Source organism: Narcine bancroftii, chromosome 7 (assembly GCF_036971445.1).
Source record: "Narcine bancroftii isolate sNarBan1 chromosome 7, sNarBan1.hap1, whole genome shotgun sequence".
Classification (NCBI taxonomy): Eukaryota; Metazoa; Chordata; class Chondrichthyes; order Torpediniformes; family Narcinidae; genus Narcine; species Narcine bancroftii.
In genome coordinates this window covers 57461187-57487438 of record NC_091475.1, presented here as the reverse complement: position 1 = coordinate 57487438, position 26252 = coordinate 57461187, and the positions used below count along the sequence as shown (strand labels likewise).

Below are 26252 nucleotides of genomic sequence, written 5' to 3'. Positions count from 1 at the left end.
GCACATGCTTTTTTCCAAATGACACCCTTCAGTTGAAAAAAAAACCACAAGGCTGGCAGTAATTTTCACTTGACACTCATTTCCTCTTCTCCGCAGTGTGATTCCCAATCCAACGTCACGGCAATAATTAAATTTTAATTTTAAACATCCTGCACAGTAACAGGCCCCTTCGGCCTGTGAGCTGTACTGCCCGATTACACCCAATTGACCAACATCACCCAGTACATTTTGAATGGTTTCAAATTTATAGAAAATGAAAAGTTCAAACACCAACATCTGACAATACTCATTTGAAGTTTATTGTGAATGACAAGAATTAAACAAGATCCCAGAGTTAAACAAGATCCCAAAACACCATAAGTACTGACTCTGGATTTTTAAAATAATTAATCGAATAAGTGCGCAACAGCTGAAAATTAGTGGCATTTTGACAACAGTATTTGTTCAATTCTGCCTGTAATTAATTTTCACTGGCCAGCAGTCTCATCCCAATGACACTGGGCTTGTCTTCTGAGGCTATTTAAAGAGAAATGACTTGCAATCTTTAAAATGAATGCAAGACCCAGGTCTTTAGACTTGTTCACAAGCTGGTTTGCTAAGTAACCTCTGGGGAAGGTCTTTTGGATTGTTCTCATCAGCAGCCTGTAAGTATTTACAAAATGTAATCATTTCTGAGCATCTTAATGATACAGTAGTCAAACATTTCATTGTCCTCCAGTCGATTATTTAATTGGAGTCCGCTGTTATTCCCAGTTCAGTACAGACATGCATGGGAAACTGGTGGAAAAGTCAAAACTCAATCTAGGGTCAGCACCCAATATCTCTTCCCATCAATAAAAATTAAGATCCTCTACAGGCTGACCACAATTCTGCGATATCAAAGCAAAGAAAAACCTGGAATTTCAACCATGCTGCAATTGCCAATGACGAGTTCTATCTGACCTCCAGTGCTCAGAGATACCAATACAAAATGTAAACGTAAGGATTCCAAACAAGTATAATCTAATCTCTTAACAGTGGTAAGGAATCAAACAAAAATTTCTTCTCAAAGTGTTTTTTCCCCAAGCTCAAACAAAATGGAAAAGAATTAACTTCATTCTTAATTTACTTTTACTGCAGCCACCATTATTCATTGTTTTCCCCAACATGATGGTGACTTCAATGCACTTAAATAATTGACTGAATCTCTGGAAGTAAGTAGTTAATTTTCCAGAATCAGTCCGTTAAATTTGAATATTACCCTTTGTTCAAATATTTCTTATTTTCATGCTTCTAGATATTCGTGGGACAAATTTCTCTGGTATCCCCAACTCTCTGAAGAAAATAACAGTTTTTCAACTGATTCAGTCTTTCACAAATTGTTGAGATAATGCACTCCAATCATAAATCTGGATTGTTCATCTTCAATTTCAGACAACTATTTTGTTCATTTTGGAAAATGTGTGCTCATTTTCTTTTCTTTGAACCTTGGCGAAGATGTGTCAATGTCAATTTATAACTCTTCCCAAAGTAAGACTTCAAGACACAGTTGCATACAAGTCAAACTCAGGCATGAAACGGTTTTGCTTTGAGATATCTTGCAGATCAGATACCTGGTGGAGGACATGTGAAACTTTACATGGAAAAGATCATTCTACAATTGAGACTTGGGCCACAAGCAATTATCTTCCTCCCATCAGCGAGATGTTTCCTACACCAGTGATCCTGCCCTATTCTGTGCAGGTACCATGACTGGAATGCCACCCATTCGCTGGAGGTTTGCATGACTCACAGAATAAGAGCGTGGATGCTGTGGAGTAGATTTATGACCAAGTGAGCCATTGCACCTTGCTAAGGTTTGTGAAGAAGGAGATGAACTTGTGGTAATGATCTTTGGTGCGATGTGGAGGTTTCCGTTCGTATATAGTGGACGGCTTTGCGGGTGACTGGAGGACATCGTAATTGAGTGGCGTGCAAGGCCGTTAGATCGATTGAACGCATTTGATTCATAGGTGGGATTTTTTCTTTGCCAGTAGTGGGCTCTGTACGTGTTTGCTGAAGCAAGGGTATTGTTTTCAGAGGAACTATCTGGATGAAAGCCCTTAATGGATGATGATGGTGGGATGTCATCTTCCCTGAAAAATATTGATTAAAAATAATCAGCTCAACTGCAAACCAGCTATTGAAACTTCATCTTATGTCACGAAATAATGCAACCATGAGGATGACAATTTAAATAAATCAGGATAGTTAAATCTATAATTCCCCCAAAATAAATATTTAATCAACTGAATAAGTCAATGTTTTGATGTGAGCACATCTTCAAATTCAGTATTCCAAACCGTACTCCTGTTCTACGAGGCTCTTGGTGCAAGTGCAGCAGACACAATTTTCCTAATGTGTCACATGTTCCCTTTATATGTTATTTGTGCTGCAGGTAGAAATCAATCACATTAAAATTCACATACAGACAAGGTTAACCTTCTTCATAGTATCATTGTGAAACTAACACAGCATATTAAAAAAATCATCAAGGGGAATCCGTCCACTCAAACAACTGGGCTTCCTGCTTACGATTAGAAGGAGTGACATAATTCATCCTCATGAAACTTAATTCTAATTGTTTAAATAAAATTGTTGTTTGACAAAATAAACCAATAAAACTGAAACCCTTGAGGATAATTCCACTGTGTTGATTGTTATGCTCAATTCTGCAAATTTAAAACAGACTTCAAAGTAAATTACACTCATATCTTCTGCAGAGTTGCCTAGCAACTTGGAAATCAAAGTGGATTCAGCGCTAACAGCCTGGCCTAGTTTCAAGCCCACAGACAAATTTGGAAGCACAATCTCCTGATCGTCCGTTTGCTCTTTACACAACGATCAGATATTACGAAGTTAATTTCAAGGCGCCACCATCTTCAAAGTCACCTCCAGATCACACACTGGCTCAAATTGGGAAAATGCGGCCATTTCTTTGCAGTAACTGCTGCAAAATGTTGCACTGGTTCAGAGGAATGGATCAATACCGCCTTTCCAACGGTAAGCAGGGATGAGGAATAAAGGTCAACAAAGCCTGCAACTGCATCCTGTGCATAAGTAAAATGAGGACACGACGGGCTGATTCACTGATTCAGTGAATAAACACAGTTTGTGTGAAAATCTACCCTACCCCCCATGTAGCCACCTATGACATCCTACCTGTTAGCCTGTGCTCCTCTCCCCATCATTTCTGCTTGCACCTGACGAAGGGCCCAGACCCGAAACTTTACTTCCTGTGATCGCTGAGTGACCTGTTGAGTTTCTCCGGCATGTTTGTGTACTCCACTTCACCCCAGCGTCTGTGGACTTTCTTATTTAATACCAAACCCCAGACCTCCACAGAGCATTGAGGCTCATCGTTCAAAATACTTTCACCAGTTTAACCTTGTATCTGAAAACTGGCTTTTGAAAGAAATCTTGTTTGCTTAATTCAGCCAACAGAAACTGACTGTTCACCTGATCAGACAACTTGTGGAAAAGTTCCACATCATCCATTTTCCCATAATTCATCAATCTTCATCATGGAAACGCTACATTTTTTTGAATAATAATTAGGGCAGAGGATTTTAGCTGAAAAGATGTCAAATGCAGCTGCCCCAGCGTTCAAAATGAAAAGAACATTTATTTATTTAACACAATAAATCAGGTGCTCCGCATGTGCATTTCAATAAAATTTCATCTGCAGAACTTAATAAGAAACACTAAATTTTTGAGTAACTTCAGACACAAGGTAATAGTGAATTTCATTGAACTTTCTTGCAATCACTCATGGTATGAATGAATAATCAGCTACCTTTCATAATTTTCATCCTGAAGGCTCTTGTCTTTTTTGATGGGGATGATAGGATCAAGTCCAGGTGGGGTAGAGAGCAAAATGATCTGCAAATAAAATCTACCAATGGCCAAAAGTTGTTGCAGAGTTGACAAGGCTGTACAAATAAAACCAAGTGTAAGTGTTTATTTCTAGAGGGTCAGAATTGGAAACTGGGGTCAGAGAATGGCAAAGCCCCAGTTGCCATTTTGTTTTTCAGGACATAGTGTCACTGACACTCTTGTGACCAGCATTCATCTCAAGCACATCTGATCATTCACTGAGGTTTTCACCTGCATCTGCAGCAACTTCTTTTTGACAGATCTTTCCAAGGCATCTATAGCCCAACACCAGCTGTGGCAAGCACCCTGGAGAATCACTCGATGGCAGGTTTAGGGATTTAGGGTTGGTGATCCTCCTGGCTACTACAGTGAGTCAGAAATGAATGTTCCACTTTGGGTTAGATGCAAAATGGATGCCCCATGAGATCGCTCGCAGTTAAGTGGCAATACATGCATACGAGAGCTGAGCACAACCAGTGGTGATGTGTGCATTTATCAGACCAAATCCAATGCAAGTCCACCCAGCAGCTTTGATGACTGGATCAGTGGTTCTCAACCTTTTTCTTTCCACTCACATTCTACTTTAAGTAATATTAGTAAGGGATTGCTTAAGCTGTTATGAGGGTGAAAAGAAAAAGTTTGAAAACCTTTTTTTAATTGTACCTCATTGACTTGTTATGTGCACTGTTCCATAACTCCAAAGGAAATCGGCCAACGACAATTTTTCTCAAGCAAAATATTTCAGTAACAATTGGGTCTAGAGCATTGATTCTCAACTATCCCTTCCCTCTCACATCCCACCTGAAGTAGTCCCTGTGCCATAGGTGCACTGTGATTGGTAAGGGATTACTTAAACTATGAACCATAATTAATCAAAATACACACAAACATTTCCCTATTGAATATACATAGTGCAATTTTCTCCCCTTTTTCCCCCCTCCCTTCCCTCCCTCTTTCCCACCCCCCACCAAACCCATTAAACGTTCAACATATACCATACAATAAAGCCATTAAACAATGTCATCACACAATGAAAATAAACAAGAAAATTGTATCATCTACTTTTACACACTGGGTCAGTTCATTTTGACTTCTTCTCATTCTATCATTTTAGGGGGTGGAGGTCCGCGGTAGGCCCTTTCTGTTGTGATCCACGTACGGTTCCCAAATTTGTTCAAATAATGTGACTTTATTTTTTAAATTATATGTTATTTTTTCCAATGGAATACATTTATTCATTTCCATGTACTATTGCTGTACTCTCAGGCTCTCTTCTCATTTCCAAGTTGACATTATACATTTTTTTGCTACAGCTAAGGCTATCATCATAAATCTTTTTTGTGCTTCATCCAGTTTGAGGCCTAATTCTTTACTATATATATTACTTAGAAGGATCTCTGGATTTTTTGGTATGTTGCTTTTTGTGATTTTATTTAATACCTGATTTAGATCTTCCCAAAACTTTTCTACTTTCTCACATGCCCAAATTGCATGTACTGTTGTTCCCGTTTTCTTCTTTCAGTGAAAACGTCTATCTGTTAATGTTGGGTCCCATTTATTTAACTTTTGGCGCGTGGCGTATAGCCTGTGTAACCAATTATATTGTATCATGCATAACCTCGTGTTTATTTTATTGGGGCGTGATATATAGGGGAGGCCCATTTTTTAAAGAAAAGCCACAAATACATCAGGCACGATGGATAGTGATACAGATGATACCAAGTTGGGTATTAACCATAACACTTTGAGTGATGATACAGGCTGCATCGTGAGCTAAAGAGTTGCATACAGAAGTCAATGCAGTGGAATCCTCAGGGAACAGCCGCACCTGACCTTACGGAAGAGGGAAGATCACCGATGACAAACTGATGATGATGATTAGACCTGTAATAGTGCCAAAGACATTTTGTATGCTCTGCAGCTGCGATAGAACCATGGACTACAGCGGTACAGATGTGTCCACCAGTTCCTGATTGACAGTATGTGTAACAACTGTCCAGTCCTCAACAGTCCACTCTTCACCGCATGCATCCAACGGTAACAAAGAAGCAAGCAGTGGTGCAAGCCATCCGTTGCCTGGAGACTACATTTTAGTTGTAATCACGCAGAACAGAGCAGGCCCTTCAGCCCAAGTTGGCCATGCTGACAAAGTTGCCATACTGGGATGATCCCATTTGATCCTCATCATTCTCACAGCTTCCTATCATAAACCTGTCCAAGTGTCTTTCGAATTGCTTTAATTTTTCTCTAGCAGCTCGTTCCAGATACAGACCATTCTCGGAATCTCTCCCTTCTGACCTTCAATCTTTGCCTTCTACATCTAGAATCATCCACCCTGGAGAAAAAAGACTGTGACCTTCCACTTTATCCATGGTTCTCATGGTTTTATAAACCTCTATTAGATCACCACTCAGCCAGCTATGGCCTGGGTAACAAAGACCCAGCCTACCCAACCTCTCTCTGCAACTGACTACTGGCAACATCCTGGTGAATGACCTCTGCATCCTTTCCAAATAATGATGTTTTTCCTTTAGCTGGATGACCAGAATCACACAGAATACTCGCAGTGTGGTCTCACCAACACTTTGTCCAGCTGAATAATGAAGTCTCAACCTCTGGACTTGATATATCACAATTGTGCCAAATGCCTTGTTTACCAAGTTCTTCATCTGAGTTTCACTTTCAAAGAACGATGCATCATGTTATGTCACAAACCAGCAGCAATGGAAATTCATCGACTTGTGTTTTTTTTCTTTTAAAACATGCTATTTATTAATAACTACTAATAATATAGCACATTAGTCAAATCAAATCCAACTATGGGCATGTGTGTGTGTGTGTGTGTGTGTGTGTGTGTGTGTGAGTGAGTGATACCAAACCCATTACAGCTTAAGCACAATTCTGGAAAGTAATTTCAAAGTTCATTATTAGAAATCCATTGTTGAAACGCAAGCTTTTAAACTCATACACAGAAGTAAACACGAAGGAGTTGGGAGACTCAGTGCCGAAAACTCATAAATCCTTGTCGAATTTCTTACAGAGAAATATCTTTTTATATGAACGGTTGTCACAACTCCCCTTTTCCTTGCATAGGGTAAATGAAACGTGCGACTTTCACGATGCTTCCAAAACCCAGGTACAGGTCGATCAAAATGACCATTACTTTGGTCACGGTGGGGTTCAATAATTCCCCGGACAGGGAGAATCAGCCAAATTGTCCATTATCACACAGAGTCATTCCTGCTCTGTGTTCAATGAGATGGCTGCTGGTCACAAAGAGCCGTTCCTTCCGTGATCCACACACAGGACTCTCTCACCACCTATGTCCCTAGAAAAAGCTCCCAATGATGTTTCTCTTCTACAAAGTAGCAAAGTTGGGTCCAGCCTGGACTAGCTGTTGCCACCCAGTCTCTCCACAGCTATGAATGGCTGCACCCTGTACTATCCCTTAAAGTGATACACTAAATGAAATGGGAGCTCATAATCACCTTAATCCCTGGGGAGCTCTGTTTTTGAATGAAATTAATGAATTGGAACGCAGGTACATTGTGCTTTGACACTGCATATTCTTCCATCACATTGGCATCAAGCAAATCTCATCACTCCCCAATTTTGTTAAGTTTGGCAAATAATTAAAATTCAAATAGAAGCTTTAGAAAGAAAGATATAATATTTACTCACCTTTACAGTCCTAATTATGGCCATTGCTCTCAATCTCATCTTCTGCCCGGATTTTGAACAAACCTCATTAGCAGCTGGCGCAGAGCCAACATTGCGCTGGAAGCTCAAGCTAATTATTCCAGCCACATATAGCTGGAGTTCTTTCGCACAAGCTCACTTGTACTTGGATAGCAACTGTTCCCTGAGCAGATTTTGCCAGATCACAATGACGAGGCTTATGTCAAAATGAAGATTAACACATGCATAATGCAAATACTTTGAGCTTTCTGTGCAAAAAAAATATCTTGCTGCAATGATGTGCCAGAAAATGAAAAAACACCAGGACATGGCCTTTCATGTCTGATGGAGGGTGCTAAGCAGATTGTCGGGTGGCATGACAAGTTGTATTAACGCATCATCATTGAGCATTTTCACAGCTGCGTTCGTGACCTCGGGATAGTCAAACACACATCATATAACAGGCTGAAAGCTTTGGAAGTGTGTAATGGGAAATGGAGAACCCAGTTTCCAACTTGCAAAATTCCAATGTAGATCTTTGATAGTGATCGGAATAAAACCAGACACTGTTGGAGATGTAGGTGGGGCAACATTTGTGGTGGGCAAAGGAGTGGTCAATCCCAAAATGATCAAACTCCTTTGGTGATTTTGTTCAAGGGGCAAATGCTGACCAGGGCATGCCAGGCAAATGCTCCACACATTATTTTTGTTAATTACAGTAATGCCCTGATAGTGCAATACTCCAACAGTCTGCACTGGAGAGCTAACCATTTTGTAAAAACACACCAAAATGCTGGAGGAACCGAGCCAGTCTTGCAGCATCTATAGGAGACAAGGACATACATCCTTCCTTGGTTTGCCCTTCCAAAATGCATCACCTCACACTTGTCTGCATTAAACTCCATCTGCCATTTTTTGACCCATTCTCCCAGTTGGTCCAGATCCCTCTGCAAGCTTTGAAAATCTTCCTCACTGTCCATAATGCCTCCTATCTTTGTGCTATCAGCAAACTTGCTGATCCAATTTACCATATGATTGTCCAGATCATTGATAAAGACAACAAACAACAATGATCCCAACGCCGATCCATGAGGCACACCACTTGTCACAGGCCTCCAGTCTGAGAGGCAACTATCCACTACCACTCTCTCTCTCTTCACCCATTCAGTCAACTTCAAATCCAGTTTATGACTACTCCATGGATACCTAGTGTCTGAACCTTCTGAACTAAGTTCCCATGTGGGAACTTGTTAAGGGCTTTACTAAAGTCCACATAGACAACATGCACCTTTCCTTCATCTACCTTCTTGGTAACTTCCTCGAAAAACACTGCAAGATATATTAAACATGACCTACCATGCCACAATGACTGTCCTTAATCAGCCCATGGCTGATATACATCCTATCTCTTAGAACTCCTTCTAATAATTTACCGACTACTAATGTCAGGCTCACTGGTCTATCGGTACCTGGTTTATTTTTGGAGCCTTTTTTAAACAACAGGACAACATGATCTATTCTCCAATCCTCCTGCACCTCAACTGTGGCTACGAACATTTTGAATATATCAGTCAGGACCCCTACAATTTCAACACTTGTCTGCCTCAAGGTCAGAGAGAATATCATAATTTGCCCAGGGGATTTCTCTACCTTTATTCACTGTAAGGCAGCAAGCACCCCCTCCTCCTTAATCTCCATATGTTTCATGACACTTCTATGTGTTTCTCTTCCATCCATATGCACTACTTCAGTTTCCTGAGTAAATACATTTCGTGAGGTTTCACACATAGAGACCACTCTGATCCTCTAGGGGACCAATTTTGTCCCATTATCCTCTTACTCTTTATATACTTGTAGAAACCCTTGGATTTACCTTCACATTATCTGCCAAAGCCCCCTCATGCCTTCCTGATTTCCTTCTTCAGTATTCTCTTACATTTTCCATACTCTGCAAGTACCTCATTTGCTCCTTGTTGTCTCTACCTGTTATACACCTCTCTCTTCTTAATCATATCACCAATATTCCTTGAAAACCAAGGATCCCTATTAATTTTGCCTTTAATCCTGGTAGAAACATGCAAACTCTGCACCCTCAAAATCTTGCCTTTGAAAGCCTTCCACTTGCTGGACACATCCTTGCCAGAAAACAGATTATTCCAATCAACTCTTCCAAGATAACCATAACCATATAACCATTTACAGCACGGAAACAGACCATGTCGGCCCTTCAAGTCCGTACCGGTTCACTTGAACAACTCCACTAGCTCCTCCGCAAACTCCTGAGGAAGTAGAGGCTTTCTTTTTGCCACTCAGTAAGGTATTCATTATTTGAAGAGAATTGTTTGTCAAGTGTTTATTGATTGATGAGATGGAGATTTATATGATAAATATATCACCTCAAATGTTTCGTAGAAACTCTTGAACTCCAAGATCCTTCCTCATTTCCACAAAATTGGCCTTTCTCCAATTTAGAACCTCAACTTGAGGACCAGACCTATCCTTATCCATAATTAACTTGAAACGAATGACATTGTGGTCACTGGACCCAATATGCTTACTTACATAGACTTCTTCCACCTGATCTGCCTGGTTCCCTAATAGGAGATCAAGTATTGCATCCTTTCTCATTGGTAACCTCTACATATTGATTTAAAAAACTTTCCTGTACACATTTGACAAACTCTAAGCCATCCAGCCCTTTTACAGTATGGGAGTCCCAGTCAATATGCAGAAAGTTAAAATCTCCTACTACTACAACTTTCTGTTTCTTACAATGGTCTGCTATCTCCCGACAGATTTGTGCCTCCGATTCTCTCGTACTATTGGGCGGTCTACAATACAATCCTATTAGTGTGGCTACACCTTTCCCATTCCTTAGCTCCACCCATGTGGCCTCTTTTGGCGAGTCCACAGTGCTGTCCTGTCTATGTACAGCTATGATTTTTTCCTTGACTAGCAATGCTACTCCTCCCCCTTTTATCCCTCCCCCTCTTTCATATCTGAAACATAAGAACCCCGGAACACTGAGCTACCAGTCCTGCTCCTCCTGCAATCGAGTCCCACTAATGGGAATAATGTCATAATCCCATGTGCCAATCCACGCCCTAAACTCATCTGCCTTACTAACAATACTCCTCGCATTGAAATAGATGCATCTGAGATCATGTACAAACCTCTGCTTTCTGTCTTTACATGCAGTCCTCTCATGACTCAGACCGTCCTCCACCCCAATCTGCTCAATCATCTGATTCCTCTCCCCCCCCCACCTGCAAATCCAATTTAAACCCCCCGAGCAGCACTAGCAAACCTACCTGCAAGGATACTAGTCCCCCTCCAATTCAGGTGCAAACAGTCCCGTCAGAACAGGTCCCACCTGCCCTGGAACAGAGCCCAATTATCCAGAAACATGAAGCCCTCCCTCCTGCTCCATCACTTTAGCCACATATTGAGCTGTGTTAACTTCCTATTTCTAGCCTCACAATCTAGCAATCCTGTGTATCTTTGTCTCCTATAGACGCTGAAAGACCGGCTGAGTTCCTCCAGCATTTCGGTGAGTTTTTACTACAATCGCAGAGTCTGCAGACTTTCGGGTTTCACTCAACCATGATTTTGTCCTTGAATTTCTGGAATGTCACTTGAACTCAAAACCAACTGATTCAGGAGCTGAGAACATTCCCACTTGGACTATGATAGACATCAAACCACTATTCTGGTGTGTGTACCCTCTGTCTGAATTCTAATAAGTACAGAAGGAATATTTGACTGTTGGTGGTGTATTTATGAGTGACATTGAGCCCCATATTCTGTTCATTTGAATGGAAGAGATGAGATGGAACTCTCCATATGTGTGATGGCTAGTATTTATCTCTCAGCTACCATAACCATATACTGAGAATAACTGGTCATTATCTCCCTGGTTGTTTGAGGCGGAGAAATGTTCACCAATATCCCATGTATGTATAAAATGCAGCAAAAATGCCCATTTCTACTGTTTTTCATGCCACGAAGTACTGACCGTATCTCATTAGGGATCTCGTCCTCTTCATATTTGTTTCTGTTTCTCCGGTAGAACAGAATGAGAACAACAGAAATGATGCCAAGCAGAAGCATCAAGATTCCAGAGATCACAGCTCCAGCTAGGATTCCAACATTCTGCAATTGCGCTGTTGAAACAAAAAGGTTATTCTGAATTTGGGCTCCTTTCCCACTCAGCAGCCACTTAACTCTTACCTTTTGAAGAGCTCTACATGCTCTCCTTACGAATCAGAGAACTGTTAAGGCTCATTAGCCCAATGAATCCATGCCGATGCTTGGCAGAACAATCCCATTTTTCTTGGGTATCAACAGGATTGTTCTAGCATCGACCTATAAATTATTGTCTCTTAAGTGCCCAGCCAAATTCTTTTTTAAAGGGACCTGCAACACCAGGTCCCTGGTGAGTAACAGGAATTTTCTTCGAAGGTCAGCCACCAAGCCTGTAATGCTCCCTAAGCAGCTGGTCTGAGATTTTCTTCCAGTCTCTGGGCCAGTGCGAAGCCTACTTTTGGGACTTTCCTTCATGCTGATGTGAAGGACCCTGAACCTGCATGGGACATCTGATAGATGCTGGCCAGTTGCATGGTGACGCCTTGACATTCTAAGAAGTCATTCCACACCAAAGGTTTTGGTTGCGCTGACAAAGAGATGGTAAGTAAGAGTTTTCCCGCATCATTCCATGTGCAGATTGAAGTTTATCCTGCTGCTTGATACTGAAATGAGCTCAAGGGAGTGAAACTTTTACATTTTTAAGTCCATTTCTGCTGTAATTGAAGAAGGCTAACAATGGGACAAAATTCTGCCAAAATCTACACCAGTCTAGGGGCCAATCATTCTCAGCATTCCTGTGTCCCACCCATTAACTTTCCAAAACTATTAAATCCAAGTGAATTGGAACAAAGACGAAAACATTTAAAATAGCTTTACCAGAAATCAGGTTTTTTTAATTGAATGAGCTTTCCATTTGCCACCTATTCTTTCAGCCTACAAATCAATCTGTCATCATCCTCAGTGTCTGCAGTTGACAACGTGTCCAAAGGTTCATGGGGTGAAACACCAAAGTCAGCAGATGCTGTGATTTTAGTAAAAACACAGAGATGTTGGAGGGACTCAGCGGTCTCGCAGCGCCCATAGGATAGAAAGGTATATACTGGCATTTCAAGCCTGAGGGCTCTACGCAAAAAAGCAGACAGATCTCTGAATCAAACACTGGAGGGGAGAAAGGGGGAAGAATGGGAGGGGCAAGAGTCCAGACTAACAGCTGAAAGGTGATAATTGATAATTGGGTATGATTTGACTCTGTGTAAGGAGGCAGAGGGAAAAGGGAAGAGAGAGAGAGAGAGATTGTATGGAGGGCCTTCACTTCAAGGCCAGCTACATTGGTGAAGAAAAATCTGCACTTACCTTTTTACAGAGCAGCCTGTCGCTTTTATGCGGAGCAGCGCCTCGGTGCATCTTCCGGAGCCGATGTAGGTGGGGAAACTGTTGCCATGGCACTGCCTGTCAGCAATACAGCATAAATATGCAGTGAGCAATGGCCATCTTCGTTACCCATAATCCACCCCCCCCCCCCCCCACACACACACAGCTGGAACCACTCTGGAAAACGCAGAGTGATTCCTGCAGCATGTGGGGATTATGGGTAACAAAGTTGGCCATTGATCATTCTTCGGCTCGTCTGCTAAAAGAAAATCTAGCCTACCCAATGTGATCGACCCCTGCCTGCTCCTGGGCACCTTCACCTTCAAGGTGGAAATGTGACAGCATCCATTCAGGTCTCTCCTTGACTAGGTCCTGGGTCGCTGGCTGATGGCATCATTGCAACTTCATCAGCCTGACCCTAGCCAGCCGCTTGCAGAGATTAGACATTTATGAAGCGAGGTGGAGTGCTCTGCTGGGATTAACCCCTGGGAGGATAGGAGTTAGCGTCTAGGAGCCACTCCCAGAAGATAGGGTTAGCGACGTGAGGGCAGAGAAGCTCTGCTTTTACATTTGCATTTTTTTACTCTATAAAAGGGCCTAGAGAGAGAGAGAGAGAGAGAGAGAGTGAGAGAGAGAGAACTAGAGGAAAGGAGGAAAGGGGAAGGTGGCGGGGGAGGGGGTTTAAACAGAAATCCGAGGTTGATGTTAATGTCATTCAGTTGCTGATATGTCTGTCCATGATCTCGTGCATTGCCAGACTGAGACCACCTGCAAATTGGAGGAACAACACCTTATCTTCCATCTAGGCACCCTCCAACTGATGGCACGAAGATCAGCATCTCCAGTTTCCATTAAACCCCTCCCCTCCATCTTCTTTCCCCTGGATCTGTCTCTCTCCCCTTCCTTCACAGAGCCAAAATCAATTCTCACCTTTGTCCGATCATATCCAGTCAACACTTTTAGGCTGTTAGCCTGGAGTCCTTCCCTTCCCATTCTACCCCCTTTCTCTTTCTAGTGTGTCTGGTTTTTTGCTTTATACCTTGAGGAAGGGCGCAGGCCAGAAACGTCAGTAATATATCTTTACCTCCATGGATGCTGCGAGACCTGCTGAGTTCCTCCAGCATTTCTGTGCCCATAAGTTCACACCATAAATAGGTAAACAGCAATAATCACAATGTACAAAATATGCAAACCATGAGAGAAGTTATTTATTCGCATTGCAAAACCAGCCTGCTGCACAAACCTTGCTGGAATTCTTTCCACCTACCATCGCTACATTAGCATAGCATTTCCATTTCTCCCATTAGCCAGCCTGTAACGCCTCTGTAAGATTGCCTCATTAGTGTCAATTAGCACAAAATACTGGGAGGTCTGCATCCCTAGAGAACAGAGTTGTGATTGCCTGAACTAATTTCACTTAGGATCATTAACAACCATGAAAGAGGTGACTTTCATTCCAGCAGTCAGACTTGGATTGTCACATCACCAAACAATCTCCTCATTAATAAATCTTTTTTTAAAACAAATCAACTCAGATGATAACAACTGAATAACAAATAACAGACATTTATATGATAGAATATTTAAATAGCAAATTTTATAAGTCCTTTAAATCCATTCCCAAGTGTGTTATTTACATGATAGTACTAACAGCATCTAATAAACCTATCCATTGGCAGAAACAAGTGGTAATTATGAGAACATTTTTTAAAATTAACATTTACCCTTTGTTGTTTTTGAGCAGTTCTGCCAGAATAGCCACAAGCGTCATATAGTCTGATCACTTGTTTTGTTGCCTTCCATCTGAGATTATCTCAGCAACAAACCGTACAAAATAACCTGATGTATCCTCATGCAAGGTCTCGACACAAAAAATATCGACAATTCCTTTGCCGGCATAGATGATGCTTGACCCAGCAGTTTTGTTTTTCCTTTGCTCCAATTAGAATCAGAATTTATTGTCAGAAACTAGTCAAAAAATTTGTCATTTTGCGGCAGTGTCACAGGGCAAACGTTGATATAAACCACCTTACAAAAATAAATAAAAATAGACCACGAAAAGTCAAAGAAAGGCAGTATCTTTGGTTCATTGATTATTCAGGAATCTGATGGCAACCAGGAAGAAGCTGTCCTTGTGCCGCTGAGTGCTCGTCTTTCGGCTCCTGTACCTTTTTCCCGATGGTAGCAGAGTGAAGAGGGCATGGGCTGGTGAGGATCCTTGAGGACACTGCCTCTTGTAGGTAGCTTTGATGGAGTGAAGTCTGGTGCCATGATGTCACAGGCTGAGTTAACAACCCTCTGGAGTTTTTTCTTGTCACACCATCTTGAGCCTTCAGCAGCAGGCAGTAGTTTTAAGTGAGAAAGGTGGTGTGTTTCAAAGCATATAAATCAATTGAAAGAATGGATCAGCAAATTAAGAACTCTGTTGCCATCACAGAAAAGCCGCGTTATTGCAGTATGCACGACCCATCTCTGGAAGCTGGTTTGCTTATTCACACAGAACAGAAGAAAAGTGGGGTCAGTGAGTCCTTTTACACAGCGAGCCGGCTTCCCAAAGCAAAAGATATGGGATGTGTAATACAGCCCCGCTTCGCCTCTGGCACTACCTACCTTGGTGAATAAAAGCTAAGTAAACTCAGACCCCCCCCACCCCCCCCCCCCCACCATCTTTGAGATGAAGCATTCGAAACGCGGGTAATACCCGGCTTGAGTCCTCTATGTAAAAGGGTACAAAAATGCCTAAAGGATTCCAGAATTAACCCCCACCCTTTCTTCTTATAAAAGGGCAACAACCCTGAGGAGAAGTATATATTTGTTTCTAACATCATTTAGTAGTTCCTGTGGCAGATCACATCCCATTAAATTTTATTGGAAGCATACATGTCCACATTATCATTAAAAACTAGTTTGCATCACTTTGCATGACCCTTAATCCATTGATAAAACCCAGACAATGCAGTTTATTTGAGATCTACGACCTTGAATAAACGATGTTCTGTTTATAGCTCGGCATCTGTTGAATTATTTTTTTTACACATGCACCATTGTAGCAGACACTAATTTGGGATGTTGCTGCTTGAGGGCAGCAATCTGGTGTGAGGTAAATAGATGAAGGGATTCTCTAAAGAATGCAGCAATGACAGCAAGCAGTGAATATGTCAGGAAACTCAAAAAGCACAGCTGAGAGTTCATGAAGGCATGCAACATCATTGAGTTCTTCAGAGAAGAAAGAGAATAGAGAAATAGACTTACACAATGGGGCAATACAACAACTTTTCTGGTGATAAGGAGAGATGTGCAAGATATTTATTAGCACTGCAAGGTCTTAAAGACTGGTGGAAACGTTGATAGGTAATTTCAATCTGATGCAGAGACTTCCTAAACCTACAAATATAGCGTGTGTAATCAACGATTAGGTAAAATTATTGGCTGAGATACTGGTTAAAAAAGGTGCAATTTGCAGATTTTCTGGATTGGGAATTGTGCAATTGCTGGCAGAATTCAGGAAAAATGAAACACGGTTCAACCAGCAGTTCTCTTTCTTTTGTTTCCCAGGTTATGGACTCAGACTCTGTCATGGAGAGAGTGGAGAGCAACAAGTTCCTTGGAGTTCACTTAACTGGTGACCTTTTGTGGATATAAAACATTTCCTTACTTATCAGGAAGGTGCAACAGTGACTTCACTTTCTGAGAAGACTGATACTGGTCACTATTATGTCAATCTTCTCGGAGCTCTTTCAAGAGCGCCCAGACCAGCTGCATCACTGTGTGGAACAGTTGCTGCAGGGAAATGGATTGGACGTCAATCCACAGGACCATAAGAGTGGCAGAGAGGAACAATGGAGTCTCCCTCCCCAACACCCGCCATCGACGTGATCTACCAGGATCACTGTCTGAAGAGGGAGCGCAAAATCATTGAGGATCTCTTCCACCCCGCACACAGCATCTTTCACCTGCTTAGCTCATGAAAGTGATACAGGAGTATCAGAGCCAGAACCACCAGACTGAGGAACAGCTCCTTCCCACGGGCAGTGAGAATGCTGAATGACCAAAGGAACTGCTCGCACTAACCATCGAGGCTCTCATAACTACAAAGTAGTATTTATTTAATTGTGTGTATATATGAAATATTTGCCCTGCATATGTTTGTCTGTATGTTGTTATGCGTGGTTGTGTGTCTGCATGTTATCTCCGAGGACCGGAGAACGCTGTTCCGTCGGGTTGTATTGGTGCAATCAGATGTCAATAAACTTGCCTTGAGGCTTCACTTCAGGACTGGAGCACACAGTTTTCGACGACACTCCAATACATTGCCACTTATTGGCAAGGTTCTGTGAATCTGCCTGGATAAGTGTGGACATTGTAAGAAGATGATTGCATCGGTAGGAACGAGCTAAAAATGTGACCCCAGCTTTACCCATCTGAAGCAAAACACACTTAATTTTATTTTGCACCAGAAAAAAATTACTCAGTGCTGATGGAGGGTTTTGGCCCAAAACTTGGAGTGTCTATTGCCTTCTGTGGATGCCATCTGACCTACTGAGATCCTTCAGTATTTTGCATGTTGTTCTCATTTTCCAGCACCTGCCATCTTTCTTGTTTATAACCATATAACCGTTTACAGCACGGAAACAGGCCATGTCGGCCCTTCAAGTCCGTACCGGTTCACTTGAACAACTCCACTAGCTCCTCCGCAAACTCCTGAGGAAGTAGAGGCTTTCTTCATGCCACTCAGTAAGGTATTCATTATTTGAAGAGAATTGTTTGTCAAGTGTTTATTGATTGATGAGATGGAGATTTATATGATAAATATATCACCTCAAATGTTTCGTAGAAACTCTTGAACTCCTTAATGGATCTTTAATGTGGATGAATAGCTAGATGACTGATATTTACAAGTCTTCCAGCAACATTTCAGTATCCAGATTGTTGTTTCTCTAGGCAAAATGTTGAAAATCTTGTAAAGATCAAACAAAATACTGCACTCACAAGGAAGATGGAAAGAAAGCACAAAGATATATTTTCTGCCAACAGTCCGTGTTCACAGTGTACTTACGTGCAATAACCTGGAGGTCAACGGCACACGTCTGAGATCCCATTATGTTAGTAACTGTACACTGGTACAAACCATTGGTGGCACTGCTGATGTTTCGGAGAATCAGTATCCCCTTCGTCTTATCTGTAAAAATAGATTGAACACATGTACAAAAACCTACTGACATTTAAAGATTTTTTTTTATAAAGAGCTTCAACTACATCACCTGAGCCTGTCTCGACTGCAGGGCACAATTTAGTTGTACTGATCCCCAAAAGAAAAGGAAAATGAAATATGAGGAGGAAATGCTGAAAGAAACTCCAATCAGAGAGAGTGCCACAGTTCCAGCAGGCATTTGGACTTCCATTTTTCTGGAGCTTTATCCATTCTCCATTCCATCAAAGCCAGTACAGAACCTTTACGGCAAAGCCAAAACTTCCAAGGGGCACCGTCTTAACTCAATCAAGTAATTGAATGTTCCTGCTTCTCTCCCACTCTCTGCAGTTGAGGTCCAAGGCACACCAAGGTGAGCAGCACTCCAGAAAATGGGTGCGGTACCTGCTGACCAGAGAGGATCAAAGGATACACTGGAACTTCAACACCAACTCTCCTTTGGCTTTGCATGACATGGCTTCAGCTGCCGCTGCCCCACTCATGAGGTTGCCACACACACACCTGCATCCTTTGACAGCAAGGGCTGCTGTCGTAACAGCCACCATCCAGGCTGTTAAAAGTCTACAGCAAAGAAGGTCCCAGTCCCATTTTATTGAATCAGGCACATAAAAAGCATCTCACAACATCTTCCCAGAAAAGAGGCAGTCAACGACTGAGAAAATATATTACAATCAAGCACAACACATTTTGTGCGTATTGTTCCCATACAGCCACAGGAGAAGTGTGGAATAAACAATCACGCAGAAGCCAATTGTCAATATTTTGCAGATTGCCCTTGTAACTTTAAGCTATCTCCATTGACACTTTCAGATGCTGAACCCCACAGAGCTCTATAGGAAAGCTTTATGTACTATCCCACCAAGACCACCCACAAATTGGGGGAACAACACCTGATTTTCCATCTGGGTACTAGCCAGATGGCATTAACATCGGCTTTTCCTATTTTTTGCTAACCTGCTCTCCTCTTCCCCCTCCCCTTCCCTTCCCCTTTCCACTTCTCCTCCCTCCTTTCACCCAGTCATCCCTCCTCCCCTTGATCGCTGCTGTCTCCTCCCTCCCTTCCCCACCTATCACTTCCTGTCTTTGTGACCATCCCTACTCCCCTACTCTTCTGTTCGGGTGCCTGCCAACATTTTTCCACACCTCGATGAAGGGCTCAAGCCCGAAACGTCGGTCATGTATTTTTTTTCCTATATAAAGGATACTGTTTGACCTGCTGAGTTTCTCCAGCTTTGTGTTTTTACTTTTCCCACAGAGCTCTATTGCCCGGTTGCCATGGTATGGATGGAAATAGCCATGCTTGAACTTACATTTCCAGAAGGCTGCACCACTGACAACACTGACTGTATGCCCCTGGAATTGTGGGTGCTCATGAAAATGCATATTTTAAACACATTCAAAACTGGAATGGGTTCAAAGGACCAAATGGCTTCCTTCTCTCATTCAAGACTCCTATATTCCTCTATGCACAACAAAAACTCAGAAATGCACACACAAGATCAATACAGGTGGACCTGGACCCCAGCTGGAAAAATGGGCTTAAAAATGGCAAATGGAATTTAATACAGACAAGTGTGAGGTGTTGCATTTTGGAAGGACAAACTAAGAAAGGACTTGCATGGTAAATGGTAGGGCGATAGAACAGAGGGAGCTGGGAATACAGATCCATAATTCCCTGAAAGTGGTGTTACATATGAATAGGGTTGTAAAAATAGCTTTTGGCATATTGGCCTTCATAAATCAAGGTATTGAGCATAGGAGTTAGGATGTTAAGGCAAAGTTGGTGGGGCCAAATTTGGAGTATTGTGTGAATTTTTGGTCACCTAACTACAGGAAAGGTATCGATAAGATTAAAAGAGGGCAGATTTACAAGGATGTTGCCCAGACTCCTGGAACTGAATTACAGGGAAAAGTTGAACAGGTTAGGACTTTATCCCTGGGGCATAGAAGAATGAGAGGGAGATTTGACAGAGGTATTGAGGGGGATAGACAGAGTAAATATAGATAGGCTTTTTCCACTGAGGATGGGTGAGATACAAACCAGAGGACGTGGGTTTAGGGGGAACATGACAGGGAACTTCTTCACACAGAGAGTGATGGGAGTGTGGAACAAGCTGCAAGCTGAAGTTGTGAATGTGCGCTCAATTTTAAATTTAAGAAGAATTTGGTCTGTGACATGGACGGGAGTGGTTTGAAGAGCTATGGATTGTGTGCAAGTTAGTGGGACTAGGCAGAAAAATGGGCCAAAGGAGCCTATTTATGTGCTGTAATATTCTATAGTTCTATGATTCTGGATATCCAGGCTGAGAATTGTAATTAAACTAACAAGGGATGTTTACATGCATTTGTAACATCAAGACAAATTTAAAATTTAGACATTGTAACGTGATCGATAGGCCACAAACACGCTTTTATTAGCTTACAACTAACAGCCAGTATTTTTCAGGTAATTCTGGAGTAAGGCGGGAAAACAGGGTTTATATCGGGGGCGGAACTAAGAGGAGGGGTCAGACGTCTAAACTACACACAGACAGTGAATTCCAGTTCACTGCATTCGCCCTTCCTTCAGAAAGGAAGCTGCAAGCGAAAACAGAGACCATGTTCAGCAAGGAATATTTACAATTGTTTACAAGTTGAGCCTGTCTGGGGGCTTAGTTATTCTAGTGCAGCATCTTAATACTGGTAGATTTCGCTCTTCCTGAACTTCCTGGGCCTCTTGTGGTTCCTGGGTACCTGGGTTCGAAGCAGGACTTGGGGGTCCAGGGTCCAATGGTGGCTCCATTGGAACCATGTCGCCCGGAACCCTGCACAGGGTTTTGGAGGTTCCTGGCCTATTCAGGGCGTCAGGACCTCAGTTCCTGAGGGTGCCAGGTCTCTGATCAAGACAGTATCCTCCCTGCATTTTGGGTATGCCACATAGGCGTACATCAGGTTGGCATGCAGTAGGTGCACTTTCTTGACCAGAGGGTCTGTTTCGCTTCTCCTCCCATTCTTTATCAGTAGGACCAGCCCTGGGGCTGTTAGCCATACCGGAAGAGTGACCCCCAATGTGGATTTCCTCAGGAATGCAAACATTAGCTCGTGAGGAGTGGCACTGGTCGCTGTGCAAAGAAACAACCTTATGAAGTGGAGCACAATGGGCAAAACCTCTTGCCAGTATGAGTCTGGAAGGGTTTTAGACCAGAGAGCTAATTTTACAGAATTTCAAACTGTTGCATTCTCCTTTTTAACTTGTCCATTCACCCAGGGGTTGTAACTACCCGTCCTGCTCGAGGAGGTGCCTCTTGTGAGCAGGTACTGGTGTAGCTCTTTGCTCATAAACAATGAGCCCTGGTCACTATGAATATAGCTGGGATACCCGAATATGGTGAAAATGGAGTGCAGAGCTCTGAATACTGTGGTGGTGGAGGGTACAACCTAAAGTTTATCCCACGGACTATTGCATTTATTTAGCATTGCAATCGCATTCGGCGACTATTCATGGGTATCTGCAAAAGGGGGGGGTGGAATTCTGCAAGTTCTGACTGTATGCGTTAAAAGGTTTGTGTGCTCCTGTGTTGCTGAGCTTTGACTTCCTGTGTCACCTTATAAGGGTGACTATGGAATACTCAGGCCCACTTCCCCCAATCACGGTACGGAACGGTAGGCCCCAAAAGCCGAACAACACATGCAGTCTCTCCACAGTGAGTATCCAACCCCCACCCTAGTTCTAGAACTAAACACCCAACTGTAAGTTGATAGCCACAAAGAGTAGGCAGTATGGTGCAGGGGACTGGGCATTTATTGGAGCTGAAACACACTTAAGGAAAAAATCAGGTGGTAGTTGTTAAGGTGGGGGGGGGGGGGGGTGAGGTGGGAAGCCCAGTCTAGTGATTGACTATAGCCAAACTATTAATCACTTCGCACTCCTGTGTCACAGATATGGTGAATTAAATTGTGCAGTACTGGGTCTATTCGACCATTGACCTGAAAGCTGCATATCACCAACTGCCGATCTGTTCTTAGAACCATCCCTACGCAGCATTTGAGGCAGATGGATGACTTTATCAGTTCCTGAGGGTCCCTTTCGGGGTTATGAATGAGGTCTTGGTCTTCTGGGCAGAGGATGCTGAATGGAAAATGCGATCATTTATTGATAACGTTAAGAAAGTACACATTTCCGTTGGTGGAGAGTAAGGGCCCCTTGAAATTGGCGCCAAGTCATTCGAAGGAGCAGAAAGCCTTTATCAAGTTCCGTAGGTGCAATTTTCACTCAGCATACACTTGGCATGACCTGGTCATCTCCCTGATGTCTTCAATAGAGAAGGGCAGGTTGCGTGCCTTGACGAAGTGAGCCATGCGGGTGATTCTCAGGTGGCAGAGCTCGTCGCGGAGTTATCACAACTGGCTGGTGTGTATAGCAGCACAGCTTCCTTGGGATAGGGCATCCGGAGGTTCATTGAGTGTACCTGGCCTATACACTATCTCAGTTATAGGTGGAGAGTTCGATCCTCCACCTTGCGATCTTGTCGTTCTTTATTTTACCCCTATTCGTATTATTGACATGAATGCTACAGATCGCTGATCAGAGAGCAGAGTGAATTTCCTGCCGGCCAGGTAGTGTCTTTAGTGACTGTTGGCCTCCACAATAACTTGAGCCTCCTTCTCCTTTATGGATGGGTTCCGGAGCTCGTGGCCTTGCAGGATGGTTGAAGGTCACGGCCAGAGCTACGTTGGAAACATTGCTCTCCACCTGGAATGGAGCGTTTTTGTCCACCACATGCATGGTGGCTTTCGTGATATAGCTCTTGATGCAGCTAAATGTCACTTGGTCTTTGGCTGATAATGGGAAGGAGCTGGACTTTAATAGGGGGAAGACCTTGTCAGCATAATGAGGTACCCACTGGGCATAGTATGAGAAGAAAGCCAGGCACCTCCTTAGTGCTTTCATGGTCCTTGGGATAGGGAGGTCTATAAGGGGGTTCATATGCTTGGGATCTGGACCAATGACATGGTTCTCCTTCACACAACCCAGAATGGCCAGGCACTTGGTCCAGAACACACACTTACTGACATTGTACATGAGGTTCAGGGATTTGGCTATGTGGAGAAATTTCTGAAGATTGGCGTCATGGACCTCCAGGTTGTGTCCGCAAATGGTGACATTATCGTGATACGGGAAGGTAGCCCTTAGCCCGTACTTATCTACCATTTCATCCATTTGCCTCTGGAAGACCAAGACCCCATTTGTAACCTCAGGACCCTCAGGAACTGATAAAGTCATCTATCTGCCTCAAATGCTGTGTGGGGACGGTCCTAAGAATGGATCATTAGCTGGTGACATGCAGCTTTCAGGTCAATGGTCGAAAAGACCTGGTACTGCGCAATTTAATTCACCGTATCTGCGACACAGGGGAGGGGGTATGCATCCAGGAGGGCAAAGCAAATTATAGTTTGGCTATAGTCAATCACTAGCCTGGGCTTACCCACCCAAACTAGCCTGGGCTTCCCCACCCACACTAGCCTGGGCTTCCCCACCCACACTAGCCTGGACTTCCCCACCCACACCCCACACTAGCCTGGGCTTCCCCACCCACCACCCCCCCCCCCCACAACAACTACCACCTGATTTTTTCCTTAAGCAGCCAGTATGTTTCAGCTCCAATAAATGCCCAGTCCCCTGCACCATACTGCCTACTCTTTGTGGCTATCAACTTACAGTTGGGTGTTTAGTTCTAGAACTGGGGTGGGGGTTGGATACTCAGTGTGGAGAGACTGCACGTGTTGTCCGGCTTTTGGGGCCTTCCGTTCCATACCGTGATTGGGGGAAGTGGGCCTGAGTATTCATGGTCACCCTTATAAGGTGACACAGGAAGTCCAAGCTCAACAACACAGGAGCACACAAACCTTTTAACACATACAGTCAGAACTTGCAGAATTCTACCCCCCTCCTTTTGCAGATACCCCTGAATAGTTGCCGAATATGATTGCAACGCTAAATAAATAAATTGTCCGTGGGATAAACTTTAGGTTGTACCGCCGAGCTGTTGTAGAGTTTATAAAGCTCTCCATCATGCCTGTGTCTATTAAGGACTCTGTCAGATGTCTGTTTACCCTCACCTCCATCGTCAAGTTGCTCAGCTGGTGGGTATCACTTGGTCGAGGATGATGGATGCCAGCGCTCCAGTTGCTGCTTCGCACTCCCTGACGGACCAGTGAGATGGCATCAACCACAAGGAGCAGCAAGATGGATGCCGTTCCCACTGTGCTTCTTTTCCGGTAGCGGCTCCTGCCACAAGGCGCAGCAAGATGGTGGCGGCAAGCAGCATGAAGAGGCCAGGGACCACTCCTCTGTGCTTGGGCATGGGGTGTACGACTGTTTGGGGGCCGCGTACACAGTAACCTTCCTGGAGTTCCCCCTTTGCCTGGAAGACTTTTTCTTACCGCATCTAGAACACACAGCGTCTTTTGTTGGGTATCTGGAGTGGTGGGGGGGGGTTTGGCCTGCCCACAGAAGTAGCACTCCCGGTCGCATGTGGTTGTGGTAGTCGGTACCTGGGGCAGCTGCTTTGCGCTACAGGCCTGTTTTCGGGGAAGGCACCGTTATCGTTGGTGAGGTCGTCCTCTCCCAGCTGGGCCTGTTTGAGGGATTTCACCAGGTCGAGCATTCTGTCAAGGTCTTTCTTCCCCAGTTATAAGAGCCGCTGCCTCATGTACCTCGAACTCACCCCAGCCATGAGCGTCTCCCAGACTTGCTCTTTTTCACTCACCCAGGCTGAGACTGCTTCGTAATGGTACTTACTCTTCAGTGTCCATAGTTGCAGGACGTAGTCATCCAGTGATTGTCCCAGTCATTGACGACGTTGTGAGAACCAGTGTCTCAGCAATTCTTCATTCTGGGGCCTCATGTAGTGGGCCTTCAGACCCTCGAAGGCCTTCTCGTACATCGCACAGTCCCTGATAACTGCGTATCTCTTGGGGCTGACTCAAGAGAGGAGGGCCGATCTCCGGAGGGCATCAGAGTGGAAGGCTTCTTGGGTGGCCGTGATGTAAGACTGGAAGCACTCCAACCAGTAGGCAAATTCTTCCGGGGCCTCTGGGGACAGAGGGTCAACCTGGAGCATGCCTACTTCAGAAGAGCTTCCATCCTGTGTTCAAAAGTAAGCTAATAAAATTGTAACGTGATCGATAGTACTCAGAGGCTCGTGAGGAGCACGAACACGCTTTTATTAGCTTACAACTAATGGCCAATATTTAGGGAGGTCTTCAGGTAATTCTGAAGTAAGGCAGGAAAACAAGGTTTATATTGGAACCAACAGGGACAGAGCCAAGAAGAGGGGTGGCCGTCTATTTTACACACAGACCGTGAATTCCAGTTCACTGGTGAATTCTAGCATGGTAACAGGCTGTTCAGGTCCACGAGCCTGTGACCCCAAATACACCAATTAACCTACAACCCTCGTACATTTTTGAAGAGTGAGAGGACACCGGAGCACCCAGAGGAGACCCACGCAGACACGGGGAGAAAGCAGCAGATTTTTAATCATTGAAGCTGGTCTGGATGAGTGTTTTCAATTTCAGATTCTTAGTTTTTGGATGGCACGGAGAGCCAAACAGCCGGCAGCTGTTGATGATGCTTCTCCAGGAGAAAGCAGGACCCCGGCTTGCAGCAGAGTGGATCCCACTTGGAAATAATCACCCTTTCGCAATCCATCTCGTTTCCTCCTACCAAAACAATCAAGGGGAGGGAAAGGGGTAATATCTCACAAGCTACAGACTTTATCCAGCTTCTCTTTTTAGTTAGACATATTCAAGAAAACTTGAGTCACTTGGAGATTTTTCTCAATATTTTCATCACTTCGAAACACTTCAGTACTATTAACAAAAGTATTTTCAATAGAACCTGAGAGTCTTTAGATAGCTTAAAAAATTAATTCAAATTTATTGTTATTTTTGCAAAACATTTTTTCTCTCTTGAATAAAACTATTTTTTATGGCCTGATGAAATTTTTATTGCTACTTCAATATTTTATAC

The 26252-nt window shown here is 43.3% G+C and overlaps 1 protein-coding gene across 5 annotated transcripts in view; it reads right to left on the bottom strand.

Annotated features, from left to right (window-relative positions):
- Positions 1–277: 277 nt before the first annotated feature.
- igsf11 (immunoglobulin superfamily member 11) overlaps positions 278–26252 on the bottom strand; it is a 268270-nt gene continuing 242295 nt past the window's right edge. For 4 of the 5 annotated variants that reach the window (XM_069890201.1, XM_069890204.1, XM_069890202.1 and 1 more), the window contains 3 exons: positions 18086–18208; positions 11588–11735; positions 278–2114 (listed from right to left, as the gene is read on the bottom strand). In XM_069890201.1, coding sequence (XP_069746302.1) covers positions 1691–2114; positions 11588–11735; positions 18086–18208 — 695 coding nt within the window. In that variant the 3' untranslated portion in view covers positions 278–1690. Of the gene's footprint in view, positions 2115–3835; positions 3951–11587; positions 11736–18085; positions 18209–26252 lie in introns of those variants that run through there. The other variant, XM_069890205.1, reaches the window with a different exon arrangement.